The 25470-nt window shown below is 37.6% G+C and overlaps 1 protein-coding gene across 2 annotated transcripts in view; it reads left to right on the forward strand.

Annotated features, from left to right (window-relative positions):
- HMGA2 (high mobility group AT-hook 2) overlaps positions 1-25470 on the forward strand; it is a 141498-nt gene that overhangs the window by 103896 nt on the left and 12132 nt on the right. Inside the window, exons 4-5 of one of the 2 annotated variants that reach the window (XM_037996842.2) lie at positions 22641-22673; positions 23611-23795. In XM_037996842.2, the coding sequence (XP_037852770.1) occupies positions 22641-22673; positions 23611-23685 (108 nt within the window). In that variant the 3' untranslated portion in view covers positions 23686-23795. Of the gene's footprint in view, positions 1-22640; positions 22674-23610; positions 23796-25470 lie in introns of those variants that run through there. The other variant, XM_008003920.3, reaches the window with a different exon arrangement.

Genomic DNA, 25470 nt, shown 5'->3' on the forward strand with positions numbered 1-25470 from the left:
GGCCAAGTTTTTGTTTTTGTTTTTATTTTTGTTTTTGTTTTTTGAGGCAGAGTCTCGCTCTGTCACCCAGGCTAGAGTGCAGTGGTGCGATCTTGGCTCACTGCAAGCTCCGCCTCCTGGGTTCACGCCATTCTCCTGCCTCAGCCTCCCAAGTAGCTGGGACTACAGGCGCCCACCACCACGCCTGGCTAATTTTTTGTATTTTTTAGTAGAGACGGGGTTTCACTGTATTAGCCAGGATAGTCTCGATCTCCTGACCTTGTGATTCACCCGTCTCAGTCTCCCAAAGTGCTGGGATTACAGGCGTGAGCCACCGCGCCTGGCCATGGCCAAGTTTTTGTATAGGTGTTTGGATACTGTGCATACAAGTTCTACATTTCTCTGTTCTCAAAACTCCTTCCTACATAAATACTGAGGACTGTTCTCTGGCCAAAGTCTGTCAAACCATCTCTCTGAGTAACAAGACTCTCTCGTGTTTTCCATGCTCTATAGTTCAGTGTTGCAGCCTTCCCATACTTGATTTGTAAAGCAGAGTTTTGTTTTGTTTGTTCATGGTGCATTATGACTATAAAATTTAAATACCTTTCCTCTTTGAAGATAATCCTAATTTTAAACACTTGCTCTTGTTTTAAAAAATTGAAAAAAAATTTATCGACTCGATATTTCTAAAGAGACCTATGTATATATGTATTAGATATTTATATACATACATATGTATGTATGTAATATATATTATATATATATTTTAGAAATCTGCAAATTTAATAAGGGAGTGTTTAGATTGCAGAAGACCTATCCTTAAATCCCGAATCCCAGAATTCTTAAGCTAGAAGGGCTCTTGAGAGGTGATCTCATCTATACAGAGATGTGTATTTAAGGAGCTAATTTACACAAATAGGTAACAAAACCTTACACCAATTCTTCAAGCACATGAAGCACCTTACAACAAGCACTTTGGCGAATACCCATTTCTACTCAATTTTAAACTAAATTCAACTGAAAATATCTCATTTTAAAGAGGATATTCAGTTGACTCACTGGGGAAAAACAATCGGATAAACTGACTGTTTGCCCTTACCTTGATAAAATCACTGATGCGCTGAATGCATTTTTGTAATGTGTCAAGACACAGGTGGCTTTAACCATCACACACATTAAGTATGGGATATGTGGCGAGGAATGGAGGTTTTTATATACAGCAGTAAGAACTGTAGAGGGGGAAAACCGTGAAAGATGGAAGACAATGAGAAGAAAGAGGACAGAGATGATACACTCAAGAAAAGTTGCCTATTTCAGAGTAGAATATATTGTAAGCCCCAGTATAGTTGAATGCTCACAAGAGGAGAAGCTTTCAGCAACTCCTTTGTTTCTTAATGTATATATTATATCTGAACAGAATGCTTCTTTCCTGTGAGCTGGACAGTAGGAAGTAATCTATCTTCAACCTTGTTTGGTGTGTAAATAAAACTTCAGAAAGGGTCTGTTGAACTTTGGACAGGCAAGCTCCATGAGCTCTCCCTCACTCTTTGAGGCAGGTTAAAGGGTACGGCCATGACCACCACCTTAATCCTTCAGGGACTATTTACAAAAGATTGAAAAATGTGCCCAGGGCCTGTACCTGGCCCTTTGTGAAACTAGCCCAACTCAAGTGGGCTGGCAGGCAAGCCTGGCTTTCATGGGGACAGAAGAGAGAGTTTAGGGTGAGCTTGGCATCTTTCAACACATGTTTTTTGGCTTCTGCTACTGAATTTGTAATTTCCATGATATTTGGTGGGAAAACAGACAGTGGCCTCTTTTTCCTTTTGTCTGCTGCTTTGCAGCTATTGGGATTCTGAGCCTTGGGATAATGAAGCAGGCTGTCATTTCCTACCCCCAAATAATGCATTACAAAGTGGAAATGCAAATTTCCTGTGCAAGCTCTAAGTAGCAGGTGGTATTTCCTTAATATATTGTTTTTGACCTTTGGGGAAATTGGTATTATGAGCTTACTTTGGAAAATTAAAATAGCATCAAGGTCCTACATTTTCAATAAAACAATCAATATCTTAAATTTTAAAAATCAGACTAGATTACAATACCAGGAAGAGATATACATATTTTGCTTTTATGTGTTAAAGTTTTGTAATTCAGGGAGGACAAGAAAAGGGATATGGTGCAGCTGAACTTTCTAATTCACTAAGACAGGAATAAAAGGAAGGAAAAAAATGTATATTTTTAAGTTTCAATTTAAACCATTGCTGTTAACTAAATGCTTTGATATGATCAGTCATACAAAGAGTTAAATTAAGCATGGAGCTGTTCAGATGGCAAATCTGAGTTGAGCTGAAGGTAAAAGACATCTGTATTTTTCATTCATTTGCTCAGCAGCACTAAATTTCAAGCTTGTTTTTTGTTCAGCATCAAAGAAAAGGTTGTTTTATGGTTATTGGATTTTTTTTAACCCACATATTTCATGAAAGAGACTCAAGTCACTGGGTCTTTATATTCTTTTAAGTTATTTTTCTGCCCACAGCCCTTCTGCAAGCCATCTTGTTGAAGAGGGAAAACATAATTTCATTCTTTTTCTCTTCCTTTGAAGAAAAAAATTTAAGAGATTTAAATACCGTTCACATTTTGGAACTTCCTTCTTTACCCCCTCCCGAAACCATCATCTCACAACTATGTAAAGCAATCAAATGTTGAAAGACTTAAGAGATTTTCACTCCCATAAATATCCTTTATATACTTATAACTTCTCTACTTATCAACGGCAACAAGAATGGAACCCAGGAGCTAACTAAGTTTATAGATGTGTGTTTGTGTGTGTGTGTATCAATATATCCAGATGTGTCCAAATGTACACGGTATTTTTAGCATACAAATTGCTGATTAGGCATCTATATCATTTTTTCCTCTAAAATGTCTAAGTGCATGGATCTATTAGTGGATGGGCGCCAGAACGACACAGTTAATGGAGGACTGAAATATTTACCAAACCCAAGAAATGAAGGTTTGTTTGAATAGTTTAAACTTGACGGGAGGCTGAGACAAGAGGATCACTTGAGCGTAGGAGTTCGAGGCTACAGTGAGCTCTACAATCATGCCTCTGCACTCCAGCCTCGGCGATAGAGCAAGACCCTGTCTCTCAAAAAAATAAAATAAGTTTAAGTAGAGTAAACTATGTAAACTTGGATAGTCTGGTAACCTTCATTCTTTAATTGTTCCATAGCTGATATTTGGCTTCAAGGTCCAGGTTTTCGAGCACAAGAAATCTGTGTTTTCATTCTAAGAAGTATAAAGCAAGATAGTTATATTTCATGTGAGGTTCACATTAATTGTCATTGCACCTCTTCTTCCCAGAAGGAAGAGGAAGTGAGAGCTGGAGTCAAAACTGGGTACTGTAAATGCTCATCTAATCTTGGAATCTCAGAGGTTATTAATTTTCCAGATAGTTGAGTTATTGCCTTCAAATTTTAACTTCAAATTTTGTTAATGTGGTGATATATGAAAATGCAGCCAATGTGCATGATATGTGTGTCTCAAACTATATTTATGAATTCACTGAATGTAATTTTATGTGTCTCTTGATAATGTTTGATTGTTAACATAAGCATTACTAGACTTGTCAAGTGGCAAAGATCATATTCTTTCATTCTTTCTTCCTTTCTCATTTCTTGAGTGCTGGCTATATGCCAGGAACTATGCACCCACTCTGGTGCTTGGTGTATAGAAGGCACTTGATGAATATTTATTGAATAAATGAAAAAAAAATAAATGAATAAACAAGTTCAATGGATAGTTAAAAGGATAGTTTCAGTTCTGTAAACCTTGATTTGGGTGTAGGACCAGTCACAGTGCCATGACAGAGCTATTTGGTGATAAATAGCGTGGAGTGTATTTACCACCATGCAGTAATGCCCTGTCCCTCCTTGAATAGTAGTACAGATATGAGAGTGTTTTTTAAAATTTTTAATCATTGGCCACTTCCTTGTGAAATTGGAGGGAAACTGTGCAGCAACAGGACTCTCTGGGCATTGTGACAAATCTACTGTCACAATTTGTGTTCAAGACAAAATCTAAAGCAGCCATCTTTCAAAAGGATGTCCTTACTTTCTAAAAGACAATTATTGCAATGACTATAGCCAATGAGGTTTTTCTTGCCACTGCCATTCAAAACATCAGTGATTTTGGCATCTTGGGCACCGTACCAACTTGTTTTTTCTTTCCCACACCAGTGTCCCACATATGATAAGTTTATCCTTGGGTTGTGAGAGAGGAGCATTCCTTATCACTTTGAGAAGTTCAGCTAGGATATTTGAATTGCATTCTTATGAATTCTTTATCATGATTACACTCCTATCTAGTATAATGTGAAGGTAAAGTAGGGCCTTTAGAGGTAGACTAGCATAGGTTTGAAATGTTTGCTTCATTCCTTACCAGCTTCCAAAAGTAACCTGGGAACATGTCCATGCTTCGTAAACATGGTGTCTTCATATACATGCTGATATACAGGAAAGATCTTTGCAGAACTCCATGAAAGTTTGTTTTTATTATTGTACCAAAGATTACATATACCTGACCAGACACAAAACTAAGCTGTAAGTTTTTTTAAGCCTCCTTAATATTTTGTCCTTTAAGCATAAGCGATGCTGCAAAGCACCCCTTTAATTTATCCTGTGTAAACAATCACTAGAGTCTGCAAAATAGATTGCATTTCTTATGAAATCCATTTTGTAATAGCATTTTGTATACTGAATGATGCATTCAGTGAATGAGGTAATTAATGCTAAAGGATAAAAGATTATTTAAAAATTTACCAAACTATACCTTGCTTCCTTAGTAGCTATGCATAGGTAAATATGTTATTCTGAAATTATTGTTGACTGAAAGAATAAATATGAAAGATAGTGGGAGCTAGCCATCAAAAATGTCTTATTTTTTTAAACACTGGCATGCCCTCTATGAGCAGTAAGCAAAAGTGACAATTTTTTCCTAATCACTAAATGTTTACTTACCATTTGTAAGAAGAGTTAACCTGTCCTTAATTTGTTTGAATCCATGGGGCCATGAACAAACACCATAATAGAATGAAGAAAGCAATGCCAACATAGACCAATTTTATCCATAATATAGAACTGTCCTGGGACAGAGTATGCCCAGATATGAGTTCTCAGAAAAAGCCACAGAACTCTTCTGTAAACTTGTATATCAACCATATCCTACCTCCTCTTCTGCCTCAGCTTGCAGTAGCAGAAAAAGTTTACATGTGTTTGTATATTCACTGAACAGTAGTCCTCAAAGAATAGGGAATTCTCACATCTTTTTAAAAAGAGTCACTTAAAGAAAATATATTCTAAGTGCTTTAATTCAGATTTAAATGGCTACATTGCGAGATATTATTCCATATAATTGGAGTAACTGCGAATTTATACAGATTTTCAACAGTGGCACTTTGTAACCATTGATAAAATACAGGGGGGTGGGGGCATAAAACCAATATTGCTTGGATCCATTGACATTTTCCCATGCTCACTTTTTCCAGTTGTGTAGCAATGACCATATTCTCTAATAACATTAGCATACTTTTATGCTTCTGTCTTTTTGCTCTTCATTAGGAGAACACTGGAATTCATGCTATAGAATGGTTCCTTTTATACTCCAGCCCACTTGTGCAACGACATTCCTGTGATTTTACTATCTAATATGTTGTGGCTATAACCAGAAAATGCAAAATTTGTCTTCCTGAGAGCCTTGGCCTCTATGTTTTCTACCAAATCATGCCTCCATTTTCTCAATAAAGGTTGTTGGTACACCCACAAATGTCATCTGTCTGTGACAAGCAGAACTGAGGCACTTTTGTTCTGATGCTTACGTTTGTTCACATGAATAGAAGTTCCTCAGTTGAAAATGATTTGCACATAGGTTGAGGAACTGTGAATGAAATCACTCAACCTAGAGGCTGGCATTCTTCATGCTGCTGGCTGTTGATTTCTTCATCTTCTCCCTGAAGACCCTGCATGAGTGGTGAGTATCCGTAAAGGCACCAGGAGACCCAGACACCTCTGTGGCAGCCAAGCAGGTGTTACCCTGCAGGACTTAGAGGGATCTTAAGAGCAAGAGAAGGAAGGAGTGACTTCTCTCACCAGTGGTCAGAGCAGAAAGTGCAGAGCAGCAAGTTGCAGGTGCTGGCAGTGATGGCTTCTGAACTGAAGAGCAGCCAAACCCTCTTATGCAACCCTGTCACCACAGCTCAAAGGGAGGCTTTCTTGCCTCTCAGTAGAAGGCAACTGACAGAGCCTGTGTGGCTTTGCATCCTGAAGATACTATAGTTGTTGTGTCTGCTGAGAAAGCATCAAGAAAATTGGATTGTTCCAACATTCAAGCTCTTCCATATTAGCTTTGTGTTCCATTTGAAAACAATAGGTTGAAAAAATAGCTTAATTCTAAGCTTATATGTATATGGGGAATTTTATCAATTATTAGCACCATTATAACTTGTTAAACAGTGAACTTATAGTTGAATGTGATCTATCAGAAGGCTGCTTAACATGTGCTCAAGAATAATCTATGAGTCATCTAAGCACAAAGTAGCTATTTGAAAATTTGTTGAGTAAATGACATCTCTTTGACAGAAATATCTGCATAATTACAGTGTGTTATACATGCTCGTTATAGCCTAAGGACGTCTGTTTGAATTTGGGTTTTCCTTTTTTTTTTTCTGTCTGCATAACACACATGCAGACATCATAGTTTGAATACTTATGGTTATGATCTTGGAGAAAAGTGTATCTCTTTTCTCTTTAACAGCTTGAGCATACTAAAGGTAGTTTGTAAGCAACACGTAACTTTGAACACAGAAAAATTAAGTTTGCTTTTCATGAAATTCTAATTTTGTAACTTGTTGAGAGTTATTTTTAGAGAGTGGTAGCTTTTGAAGAAAAAGAAGTTTTTTTTGTTTTTTTTTTCCTGAAATGTAATTGGTAGTCATTAATTACATTTTATAAAATATATGTTCCTTTCAAAAGCAATCTCAGACAATAGTACATTTTAAAGTCTGGATCACTTTCCCAGCAGCCCAGCGTGTTTTGAAGATAGGAGAACAAGGGAAGTACTTTAAGCCATAAAGTCTTGCAGGGTAGCAGTTAAGTGCTTAAGGCAGTGCATTCTTGATGCAGCGTCCTGTTACAGTAATATTATGAAAAAAAGCTACAGGGAATTCTCATACATGTCTAATACATATAGCTTTAATGTTCACTGGCTGGACCCATTCACAAATGGAATCTGTGGGTCAGATGTAGTTTGCAAGCCACTATTATTAAGCTGTTTTCCTTTTACTATTAAGTAATGGTTCCTTGTTAATATTATGAATGCATGTGTTCTTTGCTCTCTCTGTAAATCTTTTGTTCCATTCATTTATTTTTTTTTTTTTTGGCCTTACAAGAATGTGGGGGGAGGATATCCCTATCCACAAATCATGTACTTTAAATAGCCAGGCTAGAGCTGAATGAAGGAAATCAGTCTAGATAACATCTTTGTGAAATGTATGCCTATGAACTCTGCATCACACAATACAAAGGAAATTGCCATTGTCCTGCACAAATTAGGTGAACAAAGCACATAAAAAAATCCTCTTCTGGTTGCCATATATATTCCTGTGCAGCTGAAACTAGAATTGCAAAGGCCACAGAAACGGCAAGGCTTAAGTGACAAATTTGCAAATCAGAGAGTGTAGGTTTTGCATTGATAATACAGAGAGATCTGTAATCACTTATCACAATGGTACCACATTTTTTGATACTGAACACTGCAGACCATAAACAATAAGGGTTACATGACCACTGCTGCTACTGTGACTACTACTGCCATCACCACCACCCTCCCTAGTGCTATTAAATCATGCTTATTAAGTTCTTACAGCCAGCAATTGTGCTATGTACTTTAGTGGCATTCATCATATTTAATCACCCCAGCAACCCACTGAGGAATCCACTTTATACAATTAAGGAAATTGAAGTTTAAATTGCTGCCAGGTCACATAGCTTATGCATACGTGGTCTCATACTTGATCTTGGAGGTCTTTCTGGCCCCAAAGCCCTGTTCTTCTCCACTATCTTGAACTTCCTTTTCCTGTATGTGAAGGGAATGGAACTCACCAGGTACCAAGATGTCACCTCCTAACCCTTACAAAGCCCAGTGAGTTATTTGGAGGAGAATTTTTCCCAAGGCCAAAAAGCTGCCCCTGTAATACTCCAAAGTAACTTCGATATTCTGGAAAGAGCAACTACAATCAAAGATAGCACCTTACAAACATCCTTCCTTTATTTAAAAAAAAAAAAAAAAAAAAAAAATTTTTTTAAAGCTACTACCACCAACAGTTCTTCCCAAGATCAGAGATACCTGCACATCTGGCAATAAGCCCAGACATACCAAACTGTGTATTATCTAGAGCCAAGGACTTGAATACCACTGCATCTGCAGAGAGACAAGCATCTCATTTCAATAGACAACTTGTTCCTAGAGTGGGATACTCCCCTGCTGAACTGACAGGGAGCCGGAAGAGCGGCATGGAACAAAGAGAATAGTTATGACTGGGCAGCAGACGGCCCCAAGCACAACCCCAGGTTCTGCTCTTCTTCAGCTTAACCAAGCAGAACTGCAGTTGACTCCCATTAAAAGTCAGTAGACATTTAGTCGGCTTCCAGAATGTGGGCAGAAGCTCATGTTAGTTATTTACTACCCATCTCTGGAATTCCTTTTGGACATGACCAATGAGTTACAGCTGGTCTTTAGGCAGTATGGCACACTCATTAACTAGCTGTCAGGAACAGCTACACCCTTTGGTCCACAAATCTGGATTTACCAGAGGAAAATTCCAAACAGACCAGGAAAGCAAAAACCACTGACACCATCTCCATAATAACTGTAAAACTGAAACATGTACATTCTACAAAGAGGGCTGTTCTTCTGCCTCCTCAGAAACAATTTGACAAAGGCAAAAACTTTATGCACTACCCCTGGACAAACAATGCAAAGAAAAATGTTGTGCAGCTGATTTCAGAGTCAAGAGGGTGCTTCTTATCAACCCTCAAAGACAAACCAGCACAGAGAATAGTAAAATATGCAAAGCCAAACTGGTTGCTACTCTCTATCCATTCCCCAGCTTCCTTTGTTCACAGAAAGTGACCCTCTCCATGGCCCTGCGGTAAATCTGATCTGTCCATGGTTGTCATGCTGGTCCCATTCCCCTCGCAAGGCAGTTCTGGCCTGTTAAAAAGGGCGGTGAAATCTGCAGGGACTGTCGGAAGAGACTCTCTCCTTCTGCTGGACATTGACATTTCTGGAAGTGCCACTATGAATGGCCACTGCAAATGACTGTACCCATTTTGTGATTCTGAAGGAAATAGACTGAGAATAAATGTCAACTGGCAGAGCGGAAAGAAAGAATCTGAAGCTCCGACATTTCTTGATCCACTGAATTTACCAACTTTAAACGTGCATCATCTCCAGGCTTTTTGTTATGTTAAGTAAATAATATCCTTATTATTAAATCAGTTTGAGTTGGGGTTCACTGTTATACCCAAAAGCATACAGTAGGAATTTTCTTTGGTGGGCTATTTGAGACTTGTCAGAATTCATTATCTACAGTCTTACAAATTGGTTGGATTTCCATTACCTTCTTACATACACTGATCTGCAGGAAATATAGGGAGATCAAATCATATTTAATATGTCTTTTAAAATGTACTCATTTTCTTCTAGCCACTTTTGGAACTCCAAAAAAGTAACTCTATCAGGCTAACAACTCCCTTGTTAGAGAAAAGAATTGTGGGTGTGTAAGCATTGTTTTCCCATGACAATGTTTCTTTTTAATTATTTATTTATTTAGAGACAGGGTTTCACTCTGTCACCCAGGCTAGAGTGCCAGTGGCATGATCACAGCTCATGGCAGCCTTGACCTTCCCAGGCTCAGGTGATCCTAGTGCATCAGCCTCCCAAGTAGTTGAGACTACTGCTATCAAATGGGTGGCATGTACCATCACACCCAGCTAATTTTTGTACTTTTTTGTAGAGATAGAGTTTTGCCATGTTGCCCATGCCGGCCTTGAACTCCTAGGTTCAAGCCATCCTCCCACCTCATCCTCCCAAGCAGGTCACTGGACCCTCCAAATCTAAGAGTCATGTCCAGGAATCAGCATTTCTAACAAGCACTCTTTTATGAGATATATGGAAGGTATGACTTAGCACTTGAGGAAGAAGAGCTAGAAGAGGAGGAGGACTTCTTCCAGGCAATGAGAGGCCTTAGAAATTAGTTGGAAACCTTTTTTTAATATTTACTTCTTCCAGAAGACTAGAAACATGGTAGGGACTGAGTGAGTGAGGCGGATGGCCAATTTCCCTGCTTTAGGAAGATTCTCCCTGAAATTTTCCATTGATGTTATGGTCTGCTCAATGTTTGTAAACACAGCTTCTCTGAGACTCGAGCATGAAATGGTGTGTCGGTAGCTTTGACTGGTAATGTGCCTTAATATAAATATGTATAAATATTCTATGTACACACACACATGCAAACATACAAGTTTTTTTTAATTTTTACTTTTATTTATTTATTTTTTTTTGTGACCGGGTCTCGGTGGATCACCCAGGCTGGAGCACAGTGGCGTGATCTCGGCTCACTGCAACCTCCGCTTCCCAGGGTCAAGCTATTCTTTTGCCTCAGCCTCCTGAGCAGCTGTGAATACAGGCACCTGCCACCACGCCTGGCTACTTTTTGTACTTTTAGTAGAGATGGGGTTTCACCATGTTGGCCAGGCTCGTCTCAAACGCCTGACCACCTGCCTTGACCTCCCAAAGTGCTGGGATTATAGGCATGAGCCACCACACCCAGCCACATACAAGCTTTAAATGAAGTGTTTTAAATGACTTCCTCTGTATTTATAGATCATGAGTAAAAAAGAATGTCATGGATGGTAACATTCTAAAGAAATGAACACAGGCACAGGAGCACCAGCCAGTGAACACAGAGACCATACTGGACAAGGGACTAAAGGCAAGAGACGTGGAGATTTATTGATTAGAAAGTCATGTGGTTGGGAAGGGGAGAGGTGTGATGATGTAGATGGGCCTACCTCATTATGGGAAGGACTCGTATGGCATCTGTATGGGGAACAAGCATTTTTATTCTTCTTCATATTTTGGTCACAGACATTAACATATAATATATGAGACTGTAAAGTCCAGAGATACAGGAACTGTGCCTGTATATTTTCTATATCATAGACACCACAGAATTTATAGCTAACATTTGTAACATAATCAAATATTATAGCAGGTAATAAACAAAAGAGGAAAAAAACAAAAGTAAGTCATTAACATTTATCATGGATATTTTAGCCTTCTTAGCCTTACCCGAATTTATTTTCTACAGTTTTCAAAAGGAATAATAGAAATAAAAGGATTAAAGAAGGTATAGATAGATAGATATAGCTATACATAAGAATAACAGGATAGGATTTTTACTTTTATAGAAATCTAGTGAGAAACAAGATGCTCTATATTTCTAAAACATCTTGAACTTTTTGATGAGAAAACTTTTTTCAGAGCAAAGCTGTTATTATAAAAATAGTGTTCTACTGCTGATTTGTCCTTTAAATATATTAGAAACATTCTTTTGAACTAAGATCTTTTAAATTGTTACATTAAAATGCAGTTTTTCTCCTTATTTGGTCATTTTTCTTCTTAGTGAAATCATAGTCCTAGGAAGCTAGATTTTTATTATGTTTTCAAAAACAGATGCTATTTTTATATATAGATAAAAGAGGATGGTTGCATATAACACTGATTTTCTTCATTAAAAAAAAAAAGCACGGAATATACTGAATAATTGCCCAAAATTCTTTTCTGGGGCAGTGTAGAATAGTGGAAAGGGAAAAAGATGTGGAGCTATACAACCTGGGCGGGTGTTATAGCTTCATTATATTCTGGCCTTGGAATGTTTTGCAAGTCAGTTACTGTCTTTTGTATTCAGCTTCTGCATGCATGAATCTGAATGGCAATACATCTGTACATGGTTGTTGTAAGGGTTAAAATCAGTCAGTGCAGTTTTAAATCACATTACAAACTGTGTCACTATTATCATATGACACATACAAACTATGTGTCATTATCATCATATGATTGATATCAACAAAATGAAAACTCATGTCAGCTCATCTTGAAATGAAGGAATCCTTGATTCCATGGATGTGATCGTGAAGCCGAGTTCAGAGAGACATTTCTGGAATATTCTATACAGTGCTAAACAAAGATAAGCAGTTTTTAAGTTAACAGAATGCTGACCCCAGAATCAACCATTTTAGAGAAGTTGAGCTGGGTTGGGTAGTTCAAAACAGTTGCCTGAAGCACCACTTAGGTTTGAGATAGAGTAGATTTGGAAGACAAGACGAATGAAGTATTTGATTGTCTAAAAAAGGGAATGGAGACACTTTAATTTACAGCTTCTGAGGAAAGGTCATCAATCCAGAGAAGACAGTGAAGGAAGGTCCGGGAAGAAGGTATCCTCTGGAAAGGCCAGGGTGTCAGGGCCACTGTGGAAGTGTGAGCATGTAGCAGAAAAAACTCACTTCACAACTGTTTAAAAACGTTAAGGATATAAGCTAATGTTCGGGAATAGTTAACGTTTCTCGGATTGAATATTAAGCTTCCTCCAAGGAAAACAACTCAACTGCTAAAGTCAGCCCTAAACCAGTGCCAAGAAAATAGTGCTAAATTAGGATTCTAGGAGAGATATGACTCAGTTAAGTATCATAGAGCACTCAACCCATAAACTATCCCTTTGTAGTCCTTGAGAACATAAGAGATTACAAATAAATGTACTGACTCTTTCCTTAAGGAAAAGAAATGCCTAAAATCATGATTCAGCTTTTTAAATTCAGTTTCCATGTGTAAGTGCTATAGGTGCTGGGAAATACTTGATAGTCAAATCATTTTGTAAAACCATTTCAAATGTTTAGTCTAAGACCGGGCATATGTTCTTGGAACCAAATACATTTTCTGGGTATTGATTCTAAATCTCTTTAGTCAGAATGAAAGTAATAAGAACTGTTTTAAAAATCATATTATTTCTATAAGCTTATGGGTAAGCGTACAAGAAAAGATATACATGTTCCATGTCAAATTGCGTGTATCTAGTTCAAGTCCTGATCTGATGTAATATAATGACTATCTGAATAATTGGCCAAATGTCAAGAAGATGGATATCTTAAAGGGACTTTCAAGTATATTGCCAACATGATTGGAGTATTAACAACAAGTTTGGATATTAATTCTTGGTAATCTCCAATAGCATCTAATTTCATTTCCATTATTTCATAGATGCCTCCTTTTCATCTAATATTGAGCACTAATTAGTCTTCATTTGGCTGGAGTTGACGTTAGCTAAAGTTTGAACTTAGGCTATAGCATCTATGCATACTTGTTTGATTTGTGAAAACCCAGCAGCATGGCAGTTCAAATATTTATTCATTTTCCTGTGCTGGCTCTTAAGCACATGTGCATATGCAAAGTGACCTAGCTTTGTGAATGGTCATACACAGACAAAAAGAAATACATATAGAATAAATAATTTGAGCCTTAAAAATATATATATGTGTATATATGTGTGTATGTATATATGTGTGTATGTATGTATAGCGCTCCTGTTTTGAAAACTTGTAGCAATAGGAAATAGGACTGAAACATTCATTCTTTTCTATGAAGTAACATTAATCTCACAATTTTCACTCCACTTTTTGACTAAGGGTGGATTTTTTCCCTAAAATCTTAGAGAATCATAAAAATTGAGATGCAAAGTCGACTCCTGAGACTGTGTATTCCTTTACCCCACCTGTGTGTGACTGTTTACTTCAGACTGCTTTATGTTCCTCAAAGCACAACCATCTCCCGTAAAACAAAAATGCCTATTAAACTGCTATAACTCGGGAGCACACCAGAGTATCCCCTTGACACTAACCATGGTTTGACAACACTATCCCCAAACCACATCTTTTGCTTTTTAATTTGTTAAGCTTAATTGTAATCTTTAACTTTCCAAAGTGAAGGCAAAGAAATTTTCTTACTGTATTTCTTTGTGATAGGGAAAAAGTGATACTTTTCTTCTACTTCGTCTTCAAATTTCTTCTGGAATTTTTTTTCAGTGACCTTATCTCTACTTTCTTATTTTCCCTATTATAAAGAAAATAGTCATCTCTTCTTTCCTACATTTATCTTTTTAATATTTGATCAGCACGCCTTCCCACACTTAAGAAAACATTGTAGGAAAAAATATTAATCTAAAATTGTACATTGTACTCTAATATCTGTGCTTCATTTGTCTCCCCCATTAGACTCTAGGCTTCTTGAAAGATTTCTTCTTTGTTTTCTACACCCAGTTCCTGTCTGTCATATAGTTCAAATATCAATTAGTATTTGATGAGCCAATGAACCACTTCATCAGGTCAGAATCCAGAAGGATGCATTTTGAAACTAATCATGACACTGTGATTTTTAAAGGGCTTCCCATTGATCTTTTCACTCCATTCCAAAGGTGTCTCAAAGGCACCCGAGGGAAGGCAAAAACTCCGAAGTATCAGCCCCCTAATCTGTTCTCATGAGAGCTGCTATGGCTCATCGCCACACATACGCAGTCTGATGTTAATCAACACTAACTAGAGCAGCTTGTGGCTATTCTCATCCTTGAGCAGATGAAACGAGGCCAGCAGCAGTGAGGGCACTTTGCTATAATAATCCAATAAATACTTTTGAAATGATGCTTACTTTTGTCTTTTGCATTAAAGTCTAAGTGCAAAGCCAAGAGAATAGAAAATAAAGAACACTTCCCCTTTTCCACAATACCAAGCAGAAATTCCAGAGATTTTGCCAAAACTCCCCCATAGATTTATCACTTCTTGGGAGACTTTGTAGAGAGAACTACAAAATCTCCTTTGCACCATAAGGGCCAGATGTTACTGTTGAATTGTAACCACCCGTAGCTACATGTGTACACACGTTGCACAGTCATCTCTAAATGCACACAGGAGGCACAAGGAATGGAAGTTAAGGCCTAACCTAGGCTTTTTCTAGGTTCAGAAAAAACTCTCACTAGCTACTCCTGGTAGATGGTTTCTCCTCTTTACCAAAGCCTCCCATCACTAGGAGGCAGGTTTATTTCCAACTCAGGAAGCACTAAGACAGAAAAACTTTCAACCCCAGAAGAGTGGTGCCTAGAGGTGTGATTTGTATAGCTAACTATAGCTGAATCTCATCCTCACAATGTTGCATCAACATTTGATCTGAAATAAATCCTTCAAACTTCAGATATACCATATTCCTATCTAATTATCAAAATACATTCGTTAGGTACATTAAAACTTTTTGATCACTTACTATTGTAGAATACCTCAAACTGAATTCCCCTATATCTGATCAATACCTGAGTTGACCATTAATTTTAAATTTAATTCAAAGTGACAGTTTTCATTCTAGACCTTCCCTGGATAGCCACAGAGAAGTGTTAGGTACAAATTATTTCAGCCATTCAGTTTCAGTGAAGAGGTAGAGTTCAGGTGGATTTGGAGTGGGTATGAGAATCTAGCCAGATGGCCACAGACAGTCCTGGTGCTCTGAAAGAAGAACCACAGCATAAGCAAGAAACTGGAACACCATGCCTGGTATAGGCCAATCCCTCCTTTCACTGCAATCTGGCAGCTTTTGGTAAAGTAAGTGTAAGGGGAAGGATCCAGGCTGGAGAGGAGTGAGCAAGAAAATTGAGTACAGGATCTCAGAAGGTACAAAAAGGTACACAGAAGGTACAAAAATCTCTTGGCTAATACAGCTTAATGGCACGTCACAAAAATTACTCTTACTGAATTAGAAAGACCTTACCTTGATTGTATGGGATTAAACCATATGAAATTGCTGATAATTGATTGGTTTTCACCTACAAAAATGCCAGTTCATGTGGCTCAACCTGATAGTACGAGTCACACAGGGTGAATGCTGTGAAGACGCTCTGCCTCCACCTATCCTGGCGATACAGTTCTGCAGGAGGATTTGCATCTAAAAATCAGAGATTTTTGTTTTTTAAGAGTCAGAGTCTTGCTCTGTTGTCCAGACTGGAATGCAGTGACTACTCACAGGTGCGATCATAGTACGCTGCAGCCTCGAACTTCTGGACTCAAGGGTCCTTTTTCCTCAGTCTCCCAGGTAGCTGGGACTAAAAGCATGTGCCAACACGCCTAGTCCTAAGATTTGTTTTTAGTTGACCTCCCCTGGAGCTCTGGTTTTCCATTGAGGGGCCTCAGGGGCATCCTGGGAAGGTAGAGATGGGTTGGAGTAGAGGCCACGTGAATGAGTCTCAGAAATACCATTTTGTTTGCTTTCTGTTGTAGGGTTCCCACATAAGATCTAACATAAAAGGTGTGGGGGAGGTTCTTATGCTTTAAAAAAAAAAAAATGGTTCAAAGCTTCCAAAGCCTGAAGTTCATTGTTTGAAAAGTGACCCAAACACAAATCTTGACATTCTGGAATATTGAAGTTTTAAAACTGTAAATCCGGAGGGCCATGAACAAACATGTCGATCACGTAATTTCATGAAAGACAAATTCTTGATAATGGTCATCCTCCTTCAGCCAGGTAAACATCAAATTCAAAGAAAATATATTCAGGACAGCAGTGTGAAATTTCTGAGGATAAGAGCATATTTCACAGCACATAAATGAAAGTGGATCTCGGTGAATGTTCTATATAGAAAGAAATGTTGTGTTTTGAACCTTTAAATAACTTTGGATAAAAGGTGAAGAAGGATATTGTTCATACCACAAGTCAAAAGCTATTCCCATCAATATGCCCCAACCACACAAGTCAAGGCTGCTGCTGGCCTTGATGGTTCATGGCCATTTGGAGTGTTTGCAGAGAGATTTGATGACTACTTGTCTAGAATTTGAGCTGTGTCTACTTATTCAATATTTGGGGACATTTTTCCTATAAATAACCAATCAATTTGGTCTAGAAAGCGGTGAAGTGATTAAGTAATAGGTCTATGTATTTATTGAAATGTTGTCTATATGGTAGGGATATATTCATCTGTCAGTTCAGGCAGATAAAACTGGCTACACTTGTGTGGATACAAACATGATCATAAACCTCACTAGTTCAATGAGCTGGCTTATATCTAAAGGACTCTTTTGGAAGTTTAAAAACAAATATCTTTTGCATAAACACTTTTAACATGACACCATATTTAACTTAAAATTTTAAATAACAGATGATCCTGTGAGATGTTATTTTATGAGGTGTGAAAGGCCCCCAAAATGTAACTCCCATTGAGGAATTTTTATAGCAATTAGGGTTTTTACATCCTTTTTTAGTAAATAGCTAGAAGATCTGTCTTACACTATATTGCTATGAGACTGGAAAGCAATCTACATGAAAAAAGATTATGCTAGTGCACAGAAGTACCTATTGGTTGAACAATGGTGGTATGATTTTAAAACAAAATCATACGATTTCAAAACAAAGTGGGCAAAATCACCTACTACTGGCTGGCAAGAAGCAAAGGATCTAATTATATTAAAATTCTGCTGCTTACATTAAAGCCAGAGACTCATCTGCACAGAGAGCCATGTGAAGGGCTTCTTTCTTTCTAAGGTCAACTTAAGACCCTTTGCATAATAATCATGTTTGCTTTACCATACACTGTGCCTAATTTTTTTAAAAAAATTAAGTTGGTAAGCTCAATTCAAGCCTCTTTTTATTTAATGTTTAGATTAGTACTAAAATGAACTACTAATGTCTGGGTCCTTTGTTAGCAAGGATTTTCTTTCAATGCCTACCAGAAGGAGTGGCTTAGCTGTCTGAGTATCAGCTTTAAAATACCTAGACTTCCTGGAACCATAGATTGTATTCTTAGGAGGGCTAAGGAACTTCTTAATTATTCTGAAATAGGTGGAATGGCAGACCATTTCCTACACAAGTGTCTTTCTACAAAATCTTAAAAATCCAGATACTCTGTGGATTTTAAAAATTCAGTAACTTTTTTTCTTTCATTGGGAGAACTGCTCGTCTGCTGTATGACCTCAGAAATCCAAAAATATGTCCTTTCCTTTTGCTTATCCTCTACAGTTTCTTAGCATGTTGTACCCTAAGCTATTTGTATATACTTTAACAATGATATTTATTTATTTGCAAGCATTATACTTTCAATTGTGGCTGAGCTAGTCCATTCTAAGGGCTAGACTACAGAGCACTACTCACTGAAATCCATGTGGTTAGAAAGAGCTCTTCTTAATCTTCACATGATATGTTCAACTGATGGGGTCTTTGAGTTCTCACCATTTTTTTTTCTTTAGAGGCAGAGTCTTGCTCTGTCACCCAGGCAGGAGTGCAATGGTGTGATCATAGCTCACTGCAGCCTCAACCTCCTAGGCTCAAGCAATCCTCCCACCTCAGCCTCCTGAGTAGCTGGGAGTACAGGCATGCACCACTACACCTGGCTAATTATTTTTAATAGAGGTTAAGTCTTGCTAGGTTACCCAGGCTGGTCTCAAACTCATGAGCTCAAACAATCCTCCCAAAGTGCTGAGATTACCGGCATGAGCCACCGCATCCGACCACAGTTTTATTTTAACATCTATTAATCCAAAATATTTCTTCAAAGTCCTTTGGTGATTTTGTCAATGCTGCTATTGATGTTTTGTTCTGGGAGGAAGCTCTGTTTCACCCCACTGTATTTTAGAAGTTTAAATGCAACCATGGAATGAGGATTTTCATTACAAGCTTTTTGAAAGGTGCAATAGTCTCAACATCATGAATTAAAAATCTCAGTGCATTGAAGGGTTTGCATGCCAAGTTGACGAAGTGCTTAAATTATATAAACTCCCTATGTGCACACTTAGAATTGGATCATCAGATTTGTCTAAATAACTTGAAAGGCTTTGCTATGTATTCACTAGAACGGTCATTATGATGTCCACACCTTTAAGAGGGACTCATCCCCTCCACAATTGATAATGAAGGAAGAATCTCCAAGTGAGGTGAGGCAGCTGGACTTTGCAGGGCTGACTCTTGTCCCCTGGGATTCACTTTTCATCAGCAACCTGGAGGAATCAGAACTAGGCCTTGCTGAACAATCTGGAGTTGAAAATCAAAGCCGGGGAAGTACAACTTCTCCTGGATTGGATATTGATTTGACTTTTTTCTTTTTTCTTTTTTTTTCAAGGAGCAGACTGGGTTTCTTCAGAGCATTATATCAGAGATTAAGAGAATCAGTAGACTCAAGTTGTTTTAGTTTTAGAAAATGATCTCAGAAGATTATTTAAATTCCCTAGGCCTTGGTTTCCCTGTGAGAAAATGAAAACAGTAAGGCCTGGACCCTCCCAGTAACAAAGGGGCAGATGTTAAAAATATAAAGGATTTTAGCTTTTATATAGGAAATGCATGTGCAAAATATTACTCATTTTTAAGGTGCATGGACATTTACTGTTAACGGCACAGAAGACTAATATGTATCGTTGATATTATTCAGGTCTTATAAAAAATCTTGTGGCCAGTCGTGTTTTTAATGCCAAGAACCCTGAGGAGCAACTGGTTTCTAAGTATCAACACTTAGTTCTGAGCCGAGAGATGCCTCAAGGAAGATAAGAGACTTACAGTTTGTTTGGCGTCCAAAAAGCTTTCCAGACAGCAGTTTGTTTCCTTCCCCTTTTTATGAATGGTGGTAGTATTATGCTTCAGTCTGCGTTTTCTACCAAAGCCATTCATAAAAATAAAAACAAAACAAAATAACAACAACAAAAACTTTCTCGGCACAGTCTGGAGCCATTGGGTGCCAGAGGCTGGGAAAACATCCTGGCAGCCATAACCCCAACCAACATTGAAAGTATTCAAGGGTCTGTTTGTTTGGTGGTCTGAAAAGTATGAAGTGCTGTGTCTGAGGGTAGCTGGTAGAAGTTCCGTGACACGGACTAGGCCGGGAGCCAGGGCTGGCAGAGATTCAGACATTGTCTTTCCCCTCATTGAAGTGTCAGGACCTAATTCATGGAAAATTGGGTGAGCTGGCAGCCCTTTCAGAGGATTTCATTGAGCTGCAGTGTGCAGGAGTCACATGAATGCGGGAGCCTCGGCCAAAAAAGGAGGGGGATTTCTGAGCAGTAGGAACCAGTCAGCCTGCAAGAATGTGTGTAGATTTGAAACGGTTTGGGAGTAAACATGTGTACAGGTGTAATCGACAGGGAAAAGGGGGAGGAAGAAGAGTGCTGTCTTCTTCCAAATGGCCCTTTGGAAATGAATCCTCTTATAGCCCACGCTTTTGTGTCCTAAGAGGCAAAAAGTCCTCATTGTTCTTAGTTCGATTTCCCCTGGAGAAAATATCATCTCAAAACTTGGGCTTTTGTGATGACCTCATCTCTACTGTGGTTTAAAGTCAAAGGGAAGAACGTCTTTTCCTTTGAGCAAAAGTACCTTGCCATTTATTTTATTTTTATGCTGCCCATCTAAAAACAAAAAAAGTTCTGATGATTTTTATATGGAATTTTTAATGTACCAGCAATAAACCACCATACCACTGAGAGGAACTCTGAGAGGAAGGGGCTCTCAGAATGAACGAACAGGGGCTAGTGAATAGTGAAGGTGTCCTAACTGCTGTTATTTGGGAGAACTGTAACAATTTTATTTTTCACTGGCGCAAGAAAGCATGTCACTATCCACATCAGAGTACCTCAGGTGTACTCACAAATCTCAGTGGTGTGTAGATAGAATAATGCATGCTTGTATTCAGACATGAGAGTGAGGGCTGGAAGTAAATAATCCATCGAAAATCTCAGGCTTCAAATCCACCTTTTATAAAGCCAAAGTACTAACAAGTACTTTCTAATACTCTATTGGAAAGTTAGGCAGGCAGAAAAACATTCCCTCGGATGTTTCACTCAAAAGAGAGAGTTTTGCTCTACATATACAATAGGTATAGATATAACACAATATTCTTCCTGTGATACCATCAAGAAACTGAACAAACTCACAGAATGGGAGAAAATATTTGCAAATCATAAGGGACTTGGATGTAAAACATTAAAAGAACCCTTACAACTTCGTTATGAAGAGATAGCAATTTTTTTTTTAAATGGGCAAGGGATTTAAATAAACATTTCTCCCCAGGAGACATATAAATGGCCAATAAGCACATGAAAAGATGCTCAACATCATTAGTTGTGAGAGAAATTCAAATCGAAACAACAATGATGTTTAATTTCACACCCATTTGGATGTCTATAAGCAAAAAGACAGGCAATAACAAGCATTGGCATGTATACAGAGCAATTGGAACTCCAGATTCATTGCTGGTGAGACTGTAAAATGGTGCAGCTGCTCTGGAAAGGTGTCTGGCAGCTCCTCAAAAAGTGAAACAAAGAATTACAGTATGACGCAGTGATTCCACTCCCAGGTATATACCCAAGAATGAAAACATGTTCGCACGAAAATGTGTATATAAATGTTCATAGTAGCATTGTTCATAATAGCCAAAAGGTGGAAACACCCTAGATGTCCGCCAGCTAATGAATGGATAGGTAAACTGTGGTATATCCATACAAGGGAATATTATTTAGCATAAAAAGGAATGAACTGCTGATGCTACCACATGGATGACCTAGAAAACCCTAGGCCAGTGAAAGAAGTCACACACAAAATACTCTACATATATTGTATGATTCCACTTACGTGAAATGTCAAGATAGGTAAATTCATAGAGACAGAAAGTAGATCCATGGTCACTTAGGCATGGGAGGTGGCTAGGGATGTGGAGGTTAGGGAAGAGTAACCGCTAATGGGTACAATATTTCTTTTAGAGGCGATGAAAGTGTTCTAAATCAGATTGTGGTGATGGTTGCACAGCCCTCTGAATATACTAAAATATACTTTAAATGAGTGAATTGTGTGGTATGTAAATTATGTCTCAATGAAGGTGTTTTTAAAAAATGAAATATTAACAAATTAGGTACCTTCACTCCTCAGTTTTGTGACATATAAGCTAAAAACAAAGTGAATCAAACAGTTAAGTTTCTTTCAAGCTAGTTGGCGTGTATGCCAGACTTTAATTGGGAATTGCTTTCACTGAGATAACCTATGTTGTGTTTCCTTAATATAGAGAGATCAGGAATAAACAATTTTCTTTTTTTTTTTTTTTTTTTTTTTTTTTGAGATAGGGTGTTGCTCTGTCACCCAGGCTGGAGTGCAGTGGCATGATCACGGCTCACTGCAGCCTTGACCTTTCTTGGCTCACGTGATCCTTCCATTTAGGCCTCTGAGTAGCTGGGATTACAGTTGCATGCCACCACACACTGTTAATTTTTGTACTGCTTGTAGAGACAGGGTTTCACCATGTTGCCCAACCTGGTCTAGAACTCCTGGGTTCAAGCCATCCATCCGCCTCTGCCTCCCAAAGTGCTGGGATTATAAGCGTGAGCCACCACGCCTGGCCATGTATAAACACTTTTAACTTTGGATATACCAGTTGAACTTTATACTTTCCTGTTTTCTTTGAAGACAAGTATATACATTTAAAATATGTACACCTAATTTTTTCCATAATGTATATTTTCTTTTAAAATATATCTTTTTCTTTTCCTCCTTAGCCACAACAAGTTGTTCAGAAGAAGCCTGCTCAGGTAAGACATAGTCATTAATTATATTCTCCCCATTAATATAAAAAGTGAAATATGTTCTGAAAAATGTCCCCAAACTAAACCTTATTTCGCATTTTCTCCATTTTGATTATCGTCTTGCAGTGTTCTTGAAAATGTGTTGTAGCCTTCAAAGTCAGGAATATATAGTCGACAATCGTACCATTAAAAACCCCCCAAAATGTAAGGTCTTAAGTGTACAAAGCAAATATAAATTATTTTAAAAATAAAACTATTTTATTTCATTGCCTCATATGTAAAACAAATATTTAATCTTACTCTATCTTTTACCAATTCTTAAACATCAAATTTTGCCCTTTCCAACTGACTGTCTATGTTCTGTTGACTTGACACCAGACTTCTATTTAATGATTCATGACTGGAAACATATTTCTTCATTGAACCATTTCATAATATTTGATGATCCCAAAACACTGCAAAGAATGCTGGAATACTTGAAAATTAAGTTATACTAACTTGCAGACTGATGCATTCTTAGATCTTATTTAAATAACTGAATCCCAGTCTCTGAAGTTTTTGGCAACATCAAAATTGGGAAATAGCTCTACGTCTCTTGCCCCATATTCCTTGTCCTCACTATAATCTATACATAGAAACATTAAAAAACCATGTTTATTGAGGAAGCATATCTTGAAGAAAGCAAAACTGAAGTATAAATTAACCATGATTGCTAATAATGTGAGCCATTATTAAAGTATAAGAATGTCCTGCTGTTCTCTTCCCTTCTGGATGTACATAGTCATTGGAGATCTAGGTGGTATGCTGAACCTGCTAAAATAAGTTATTAAGCAGTGTCATGAGCTATCAAATTAAGTAGAACTCTTTCGTGTAATTTTAAGTATCCATGAAATCTTTTTCCCTAGAGGTCTTTACAAATCTACCTTGCATCCTGTTTTCTTAGGTCAATGTTGCCTTGCCTGGGAAGGACCACCCGGGCAATCGTATATATCTACTATTCTCTAAAAATGCCACTTAGAAGAGAACTGAAACTTCCAAACACATGAAAGGATCCAGGGAAACTGTCTTCAAACAATTACACATGAGCTTTAAGTGGAATAAAAACAGAGTTACCACGAAAAAAGTCATTCTCATTGCTGCTCCCATACATAAAAGCTAAGAGTGGGAGAGGGGTGCTAAAAAGACCCACTGTTTGTGTGTCTTTAAGCAATATTAAAATATATATATATACACATTATACCATATTAAAATATATATACACACATATATAACTATATATATAACAATATGTTTATATATATACACATATATAAACACATATATGTTTATATACACATATATATATGTTTATATATACACACATATATATATAAACAAAAACTTGACATTTTAAGTAGGAGAACCCAAATATATTTAGCCTCTCATCCTTTATCTGACAAAAATCAAGAGAAAATAAATTGATATCTGTGCATTTGAGTCAAAGGATGAGGCAGAGTTCACATTTGCATCACAGGCTGTGAACTACAGATTAATCACCTTATGTGATTTGTTAATATTGATTCAGTTCCTCTGCTTAGTGTCATAGGGAAGATGAGTCAAACAAAGAAAAACAGTCACTGCACCTGAGAAATGTATTTATATGTATATGCCTGTGTCCTATCCAGTGGTATGCTGGAACCAGCCCTTGTGAGCAAATAGTGAACATCTCTTCTGAATTCTGTGCAGTGATGTCGAGTAGGTAGCTTGAAATCCACTATGGTGGGAGTATTTACACCATGGAAAATGACAAATACTAAAATTCAGGACTTTTTTTTTTTTTTTTCCTGAAGAGCAAGTTGTTAAACATTTACCTCCCCAGCATGGCCCCACCCTTCAGCGATTCTGTTTATTTGGTCTGGAGATCCATCAGTATTTTTTATGAACTCCCTAAGTGAGTTTAATGTGCAACCAGAGATGAAGACACTCCATGAAAACACATGGGAAGATGTTTGAACATTTGTTGAGCAAATGACCACAGAATGTCAATGTGCATGGGACACCCAGGGGATACGGATGAATGAGTGGAATGCCTCAGGTTATCAAGGGGATGATACCCCAAAGACTGGAATTTTCTTGTTTTGTTTGATTTTGTTGTTGTTGAGTTGCAGAAGGGAAAACTGAAACATAAATTAAGGGAAAAAAATTACAGATGAGATGAATGGCATATACAAAGGTAGAGAGGCAAGAACAAATGCATCACAGGTGGAGATTATTAATGTGGCTAGAACTGATTGCAAGTTGGGCATTAATACACCAAGAAATAATATAAGTGAAATCACAGTTTTTCCCAAGAGAATCCAGAATCTCAAAGAATCCATAAGTGGATTGAGTTGATCTTCAAGGATCAATCTGACTACCTTACAGACCCTGTTCCAGATTTGCCCCATATAGGAGAGTTCAGACTCAGAACTATAAAAAAGAACATGAGCTCATTGGGCTACCTAATTTATATTGTCTGATGACACAGTAATGAATTATGTAAACATGAAAACTATGTGAAAGTTCGTGGACGATAATGTAAATTTTACACTACATTCAAAAGAATATCTTCCTTTTCCATCTGTTTCTTTCAAAATACCCTCCCAGATGGCTTTCCCATGTGGCAATCTGGATTAACTCAGCCTCATATCCTTCCTTCAACAGCACTTTGAGGGGTTACATTCAGAATCACTTTTGAGATAAAAATTTTTGCACAGCTAAATATTTTATATCTAAAGAAAAGGACTCAAAAGTGTGTAAAGAGACCTAGGTTTTTCTTTCTGAC

Source organism: Chlorocebus sabaeus, chromosome 11 (assembly GCF_047675955.1).
Source record: "Chlorocebus sabaeus isolate Y175 chromosome 11, mChlSab1.0.hap1, whole genome shotgun sequence".
NCBI lineage: Eukaryota > Metazoa > Chordata > Mammalia > Primates > Cercopithecidae > Chlorocebus > Chlorocebus sabaeus.